The 7949-nt window shown below is 33.7% G+C and overlaps 7 protein-coding genes across 7 annotated transcripts in view; 1 reads left to right on the forward strand and 6 right to left on the reverse strand.

Annotated features, from left to right (window-relative positions):
- The window catches only part of NAEGRDRAFT_47382 (uncharacterized protein), a gene marked incomplete at both ends in the record, with an annotated part of 4990 nt that extends 4059 nt beyond the window's left edge, over positions 1-931 (reverse strand). The window contains one exon of the mRNA XM_002679770.1: positions 31-931. Within this exon, the coding sequence (XP_002679816.1) occupies positions 31-931 (901 nt within the window). The remainder of the gene's footprint in view (positions 1-30) is intronic.
- A 1048-nt stretch (positions 932-1979) lies between these two features.
- Positions 1980-2663, forward strand: NAEGRDRAFT_47383 (uncharacterized protein; the record flags this gene model as incomplete). The annotated part of the gene is made up of 1 exon (XM_002679636.1): positions 1980-2663. One exon carries the CDS (start codon positions 1980-1982, stop codon positions 2661-2663), a length of 684 nt encoding a protein of 227 aa, XP_002679682.1.
- Positions 2664-2841: 178 nt separating this feature from the next.
- Positions 2842-3949, reverse strand: NAEGRDRAFT_64943 (uncharacterized protein; the record flags this gene model as incomplete). The annotated part of the gene is made up of 2 exons (XM_002679771.1): positions 2842-2982; positions 3044-3949. 2 exons carry the CDS (start codon positions 3947-3949, stop codon positions 2842-2844), a joined length of 1047 nt encoding a protein of 348 aa, XP_002679817.1.
- A 219-nt stretch (positions 3950-4168) lies between these two features.
- NAEGRDRAFT_64944 (uncharacterized protein) lies at positions 4169-4612 on the reverse strand (the record flags this gene model as incomplete). The annotated part of the gene is made up of 1 exon (XM_002679772.1): positions 4169-4612. The coding sequence occupies one exon, from the start codon at positions 4610-4612 to the stop codon at positions 4169-4171; it is 444 nt and encodes a 147-aa protein (XP_002679818.1).
- Positions 4613-4697: 85 nt separating this feature from the next.
- On the reverse strand, positions 4698-5144 carry NAEGRDRAFT_64945 (uncharacterized protein; the record flags this gene model as incomplete). The annotated part of the gene is made up of 1 exon (XM_002679773.1): positions 4698-5144. One exon carries the CDS (start codon positions 5142-5144, stop codon positions 4698-4700), a length of 447 nt encoding a protein of 148 aa, XP_002679819.1.
- Positions 5145-5815: 671 nt separating this feature from the next.
- Positions 5816-6944, reverse strand: NAEGRDRAFT_47385 (uncharacterized protein; the record flags this gene model as incomplete). The annotated part of the gene is made up of 2 exons (XM_002679774.1): positions 5816-6008; positions 6061-6944. The coding sequence occupies 2 exons, from the start codon at positions 6942-6944 to the stop codon at positions 5816-5818; spliced, it is 1077 nt and encodes a 358-aa protein (XP_002679820.1).
- A 55-nt stretch (positions 6945-6999) lies between these two features.
- NAEGRDRAFT_78944 (histone H2A) lies at positions 7000-7664 on the reverse strand. Its single transcript, XM_002679775.1, has one exon. The coding sequence runs from the start codon at positions 7641-7643 to the stop codon at positions 7107-7109; it is 537 nt and encodes a 178-aa protein (XP_002679821.1). The 5' UTR covers positions 7644-7664; the 3' UTR covers positions 7000-7106.
- Between the last annotated feature and the right edge of the window lie 285 nt (positions 7665-7949).

Here is a 7949-nt window from a genome sequence, read left to right on the forward strand (position 1 = left end):
ATTCATTTGATGCATATACAAGTGCTCTACCATCTTCTCTAACCACTTCCAGCACAACTTGTTTATCATTCTTCCATTCATCAGATGCATGTTCATGTGCTCTACCATCTTGTTTAACTGCTTCCAGTACTATTTCCATATCATTCTTCAATTCATCTGATGCGTATTCAAGTGCTCGACCATTTTTTTTAACTGCTTCCAGAACAATTTCATGGTCATTTCTCAATTCATCAGATGCATATCGAAGTGCTGAACCATCTTGTCTAACTACTTCCAGAACAATTTGTTTGTCATTCTTCCATTCATCAGATGCATAACCAACTGCCCAACTATCTTGTTTACTAGCCTCCAATACAAATTCCATATCACTCTTCAATTCGTCGGATGCATATCGAAGTGCACTACCATTTTTTTTTACAGCCGTTAAAACAATTTGTTTGTCATTTCTCAATTCATTTGATGCGTATTCAAGTGCCTCACCCTCTTGTTTGACAGCTTCCAGAACAATTTCATGATCATTTCTCAATTCATTTGATGCATATTCAAGTGTTGAACCATCTTGTTTGACAGCTTCCAAAACAACTTCCCTATCATTCTTCAATTCATCAGATGCAAAGGTAAGCAAACAGCCGAGATTTCTAACTACTTCCTTGATGACTTGTTTGTCATTCTTGAATGCATCGGCTACACTCTCGAAATTGTGAGAGAATTTTTTGAAGTAATCCATCACGAAGGATCTATCGTGCATGAATTCGATTGGAAGAAATCGATCATCCACCCTATCACGATTATCCATCCATTTGATCAAATCTGTTTGATAATTGTGGAACTTGTTTAGTAGATTTGAATAACATGTTCCAATTCCGAAATCTATTAACTCAATAATGACAGAACAAGTTTTGCAGTCATCATTGTGTTGTTGTTGGGACATTTTTTCGGATCTTAATTCCAAGTTTCGGCAGGATTACAAAACGAATGAGACCAACGGTCCAGTTCATTAACAGGTTTGACTTGTTTGACCATTACATCCACCTTTTCTTGAATCCACCAGACAAGGGAATAAGTTAAATACAAATATTTAAAGTTGGTGCAATTCGAGATCTAAAGGAAGTTAATACCGATCAGGTTCCTTTAAATTTTCAAAGTTCAAACTAAACAATTCGAAACTTCACATAAAAAAAATGCCTCATCACAATCCAAATAAATACATTAAATTCAACTCTCTAGCAGCCTGCATTCAGGACGACTATTATCCCATTGACGAAAGGGATGCCTATGAAGGATATGAGGACATTGATAGATTTCAGGTTTTTAAAAGAATAATTCCTTTCGCCTTGATTCTCTATTCAGAGGAGGAAAAGAAATTTATATTCCAGACAAATTTGAAAGATGTGTGTCCACAGAATACATCTCCAAAGTATTTACTTGTTCAACTTCAAGATTATTGCGATTTTAAACTTGCATTGATCAAGTTAGGTCAATTGGGGTTTTTTATGGATCGATCAAAGTTTATTATTTTGAAATATGTTTCTGAGAGAAGTGGAATATGTAAGAAATTTTATTCTTACCGCTCTTCTTTGCTATCTATTCAGGAATATTCCAATTCTGGTATTGAGTTATATATTTCTGATTGTGAGAAAATTTCAAAATTGAAAATTGACTTGTGTCAAGAAGATATTCTGAAAACAGAGATCAAATACAGCTATTGTATAGGATCATCCTTAATTCCTTATAGACATTGGGCGAGCCATTTCTCATTTGACCACTCTGTTTCATTTTCATCTCAAATTATTAGAAATGGCCAAAGAGAGAATATTTATTTAGACTTTGATATCTCTCTGTTTCATTACGAAAATGCTACTCAACATATTGAATTTATGTGTGAACACCATTTTGAAACCAAATATAGTTTACTAGTCAATCAGGAAAACAATGAAATATTTATAATGAGCTTTCTTCATAATTTCGAATTTCACAAAATGGAATTTTCACCAGATGATAATTCATATCAAATGAATCCAGTTCATTTTGAAAGCAATGAGGATTGTAACTTTCGAGATATGTATGCAACCTCGTGTGCCATAACCAATAGCAAGTATTTGGTTATTATTCATGTGAATAGATGTAACATGAAGAGTGAAACATATCAGGAATTCTTCACTTCTGATGAGGTGAGGTGGATGCTTGTGGATTTGAACTCATACAGTGTGAAAAGAGTTTATCCAATTGTTTATAATATTGAAAAGTTAAAGATGCTACAAATTTCCTCTGATGGTTTCCAAAGAGTTGAAAAAAGACCACGGACAACCCAACTTTATTTGCAAGATGGTGATTTGAATGGTGGACGTACCGATTCTTCCTTAATTAATCGTACCTCTATTTCTCAAATCCGAATCAATGATGGATTTGAACCAGAATTTTCACACCTATTTGCATTCAGACCATTTCAACATAATCCTGAACTATTTCAAGTCCACCTATCAGTTTCCTTAAATACACTTCATTCCTCATATAGCGACACTAAGATTAATAAGAAAAAGTATGGACACTTCTTTAGATTTTATTTCAAGTTTTCTAATGAAGCCACTTGCATCTTGGAAAGGTTATTGAAATTTGTAAGAGAAGGTCACTTTTCAGATGTCTCAATATCAATCAAGGAGTGATAGACGAGAAAATTCATAATCTATTTCAGGAATGATTCTTCATCATTACTCTGTGGAGGACTTGATACGAAACAATTCATTTCACTTTTCCTTACCTACACTAATAGATTTTTCATTCAAATTCTTCCTGTTATTAATAAATTTGACAGATTTTTATTTTCTTGTTATACCTGCCTTCCTAATCTTGAAGTAATCTTCCATAGGTCTTGGCTTGTCTTTGATTGAGGAGTGGGAAAGCCTCTCTCCACAATCTCATTTGTTCAAAATCAAGTTCAGCAACTAATACGCTAGGTGTATCCCTTGGAGCTTCTTCCAACATCTGAATCATATTTCACACATTCGATTTTAATCATATTTCCAATAATCTATGTTAAACTTACCTTTCCTCCTGGTGCACAAATAAATGAAGACCCATAAAAGAAGAATTCAAATTCTTCCTTCAATTGAGTATTATTCTTTTCATTATATTCTCTAATTGCCTTGCTGACATTTGGACCAGCACTTTGTTTTCCAACTCTATTAGCAGCAGCAATGAAAACTCCATTACAAATAGAATGAGAAACCATCATGGTTTTCCATTGTGGTTGAGTGTCCAAATCTTGATAGAGTGGTTCATTTCCAATACATGTTGGATAGAGAACCAATTCAGCTCCTTTCAATGCATAAATTCTGGCAAGTTCAGGAAACCACTGATCATAACAAGTTGGCACAGCAATCTTAATTAGACCAGTATCATGAACTGGATAATCATCATATCCTGCCTCGAAGAAATCAACTTCATTATAAGCAGGTCCTTCAGGAATATGTTGTTTTCTAGTCTTTCCAATCAATTGACCCTTTTCATTCACAATAATTGAAGTGTTATAATAATTAGTAGTGGAATTGCCTGTTTCATCATTTGTGTGAATAAATTTCTCAAATAAACTTCCAACAATAATCACCTTATTGGATATGGCCAATTCACGACAGAATTGCAAAGTTCTCGACAATTGTCCAATCTCTTCATCGTGTCTTGTAGTTACTTGTTCCGAATTTTCATTCTTTTCCAAAATAGCAACAGCTTGCATTAAATTCTCAGCTTGATCAAAGGTTTCTGGATTTAATTCCTTGGAGAGATCACCTGGATATCTCATCATGAACACCTCTTGGAGTAGAATGATTTGTGCATTTGCATTTGCTGCTTGTTTAACTTTATGTGAAATGTCTGATTTCAAGACAGTTAAATCTTCTGTCCAATGACATTGAATGACACCTAACTTTACATTGGGACGATTGGAAGCACTCATTTCGAAATGAGTTGAGAATTTTTTTATGTTCAGAATTTAGGAGTTTTTATTGGTGTGGTGAGAATCTTGAGAGATTACAATAAGATATCTGATAGTCGTGGGTAAATTGCTTTATTTGGATTGGTTTCTAATGGAATGGTCACCTCATATAATCTTTCTCATTCTATTAAGGATTGGTTCTCAATATAAGTGCAATTTTAAATATTTAATTTGTTGAATTTACTTGGAAATTAGTTCTGAATCGGCTTCTCTGTTCAATGCTCTCGAAATTTCTATTTGAGAGAGTGAAAAAATATCGGTATCTAGGTGAGGTCGAATGGTTGTCTCTGATTGAGATTTGAAAATGTAAATATTCGTATTATTAAAAACAAAATTGAGAAGGTATTTCTCATGCTCGTCATGTGTTTTCTTTTTGTGGAATACCAATTTGGTTGATGAGCTAGCATCATCTTGATTCGAAAGAATGATTTGCTTTTTCGAATCGACTGAGTAAGCATCCTTAAGAAGTGCAGTCTTGAGTGGTAATTGATTCGAAAGTAAAACAATATTTTCCAATTGATCCTTATTTTCCATCAATAAATTGTAATACATTGAAAATGCACAATGTGGCATATAAACAAATGTCTTGTCATTCATTCGTCTCTTACATTCTTCATTAGTCATAATCCACTCAATCGAATACTTTTCCTTTAGGTAGGTATATAACTTGTTTCTATTTTCCTCATCCATTTTAATTTCAAAAATTGGATCATACATGAAACATTGAATATGTTTCTTGTTGATTCATCTTCTCCTTAAGCCTTTCCAATAGAGAAAGTAATACTTTAAATTGTGAAAGTGCAATTTTATCCGTAACAAAATCTCCAATTCCATAACAAATCACCTGATGAGTAATATATTGATAATTATCATTGATGAAACAATTTAATATAAATTCAGATAATTTCTCTCTGACTTTTTCCAATTGGCTCTCAAATCGTATTGGATTAAACTCTATTAAATCTATCATCATCTTTCCTCCATGCGTACCCAATGAATTATTTGGATTTTGTTGTTCTTGTTCTGCTTGAGCCAATACTTTTCGTTTCTTTTTCCATGATGAAGCCATCATGAGAGCTTGTTGAGTATTATTTCCTCTCCTCTGATTGTTATTATTATTATTGTTCGATACGATAGTAAATCCTCCATCGAGCATAATTGTCTCATGTGTTGTTGTTGGTTGCTCGGAATTTATGTTTGAATGTTGGCTCATTTTTCTTTCTTTTATATTATTGAATTGTTATTATTTAATAATTCATTCTTTGATCAATTTGAAAGTTGTTATTAAAAGAGACGGAAATTCACAGTTAGCTAACTGGTGGCTGAACATGTTTTTCTTTTGTAAAATACATTGTCAATATACTATTGAACACTGGAACTCATTCACTTGTTTAAAAATAAACTAAAAAAACGAGCAAAAATGAGCCACGCACCAGAAGTTGATATGATGGAAGGTAAGTGATCAAAGCCAAGATTGATGGCAAACTCACACAATCATAATGATCAGATTCTGACTTTGATCCAGAAATGTTGGATCAAGACGAATTTATTGATCTTGTTGGAGGAGAATCAGGTGAAGCCGGAAAGAACATTCAACAAATTTTGAAGGACTCTCTAGTGGATAAAGACTTTTATAATGGTATGTACTCGTAATTTGTTAGAGTAGTTATTGACTGTCTTTTCTATTCATCCAGATTTCGATGATGATTTTGATGATGAAGACTTGAAATAAGTCATCAGCAATAGTACTATAACAATTTTTTGTATATAATAATAACAATTTGTACAACATAATACACCACCTAATATTTACAAGACTACACGGATCTATTTTTTGGCACCAGGTATGACTGTTCTCTTTGCTTCTGCTCTTCTTTTAGCCTCTGTTGAATAACCATTAGCGAGTTGTTCAGTCGTTTTCAATTCAATCTTCTGGAGAACCTTCTTTCCTCTAACATTCTCCCAAGGATTCTTTTCCTCTCTTGCAAAATCATCAAGTTCTACTCCTGATTTTAATTTACTAGTTCATCATGGTCGATCGATTATTATTGTTGGAAAGTGAAAATACTTACATTGCAGCCAATTTGGATGAATTGGAATTTGGTTGAACCATCTTGGAATAGTGACCGAATGGTGTAGCATCAAGTTTATCGTATTGTTCTACACCTAGCATGTCTTGTTTTCTCATATTGGATGATACCATCTTGGTTTCACCTGGCTTTTTAGTCTTGTATTTAAAGGTATCTTTTGTCAATTCGAAAGGATCGTATTCATCCTCAAGAACAATATCTCTGAATACACCACCATTATTCTTATGTTTGTGATTGAGCCTATTGAGATATTCTTCAAACTTTAAACGTCTCTTCTTTTTTACTTCTTCAAATGGTAATTTGGCAAGATGTTCATCAATTTGATTCTGAATTGGATCAAAGACTCTTTCACACCACTCCTCGTAAATTTGTTGTCTCTTTCTCTCATCACCTTCCTCATAGGCAGCTAATTTTTCATTAATGTCTTTCAAGAAGGTTTCTCTCTCCTCTAGAATATCATTCCACAACTCTTGAAACTTCTTTTCCGATTCCAGTTGCTTTTTAGACCTGATTTTTGCTGTTGTATCTTTAATCTTTTGAAAGTAAGCCTCTGTTTGTTGTTTCTTTTCCTCCTTCATAGTTTCCATCCTTGTTGTATTATTCTTGTTGTTTGTGGATGAGGTACCACTTGATGTTTTCCTTAGGGGAGCACTATTAGTCTTTTCTGGTTTTAATGTTTGGTCCACAGAAGAAGGTTTTTGAGGTGAAGGAATATAAACTTCTTCATTGGGATCAACATAATCATCAGGATAAACAATTCCATCAATAAGTTCCTTATACAATGTGGCATCATGAACAAAAAGTTGAGGTGATGTTAGTTGTTGAGGCGAATCGAGGGTTTGTTGTTTCGCCCTTGATGTTTGCATTTTTATTTGTAGTTGGAATGTCGTTATTAAAGCGCCAAAATCAAAGATTTCAAATTTTTAAATATATTTATGATTTGGATTTATTGTTCTGTACAGTGAAAATGCTTAGGGGTTTGAAAGATATTTGGGGAGTGAAATTTAAATTGTAAAACCTAGTTGAATTTAGAATTCTTGAGATGAAGCAGCAGAAGTTTCTTCTGATGACTTCTTACTACTCTTTTTATCACTACCTTTCTTGGCTGTTTGACCAGTTGGCAACAAGATGCTGTGAATGTTTGGAAGGACACCTCCGGAAGCAATAATAACTTCGGACAAGAGCTTATTCAATTCTTCATCGTTTCTGATAGCCAATTGAATGTGTCTTGGGACAATTCTACCCTTCTTGTTATCACGAGCAGCGTTACCTGCAAGTTCGAGAATTTCAGCAGCCAAGTATTCCAAAACAGCAGCCATGTAAACTGGAGCACCAGCACCAATTCTTTCAGCATATCTACCTTCCTTCAAATATCTAGCCAAACGACCGACTGGGAATTGGAGACCGGCTCTGTTTGATCTAGATTGTGGCTTGGACTTTGGTCCCTTATGGGCTGGACGAGTACCAATCTTTTTCTTATTCTTCTTGTCCTTTTTGGTAGAAGTCTTGGTTGTGGTTTCTTCTTGTTCTTCTTCTGGGATGTTCTTTTCTGGTGAGGCTGGCATTGTTAATGTTTTAGTTTAATGTTATTTTTTTGTTATTTGATTATTGTCAAGCAAGTGGAAGCTGATTTAAACGAAGAAAAAACGTAACAATTTTTTTGCGTTGTAATCTCATTTCATTTGGCGCGCATTAAAAGTGGTTCCAATTAATTTAAATGCATTAGTAGAGGATTTGTAACGATATTTTTCGATCCTTCTTGACTGTTACTATTAAGTATGTGAAACAGAAAGTTATTCAACAGCAAGTCAATGAACAAAGACAATTTGAAGATAATAACATGTTTATTGGTAATTTCTCATTATTAAATT

This window comes from Naegleria gruberi, assembly GCF_000004985.1.
Source record: "Naegleria gruberi genomic scaffold NAEGRscaffold_12, whole genome shotgun sequence".
Lineage (NCBI taxonomy): Eukaryota > Heterolobosea > Eutetramitea > Acrasida > Naegleriidae > Naegleria > Naegleria gruberi.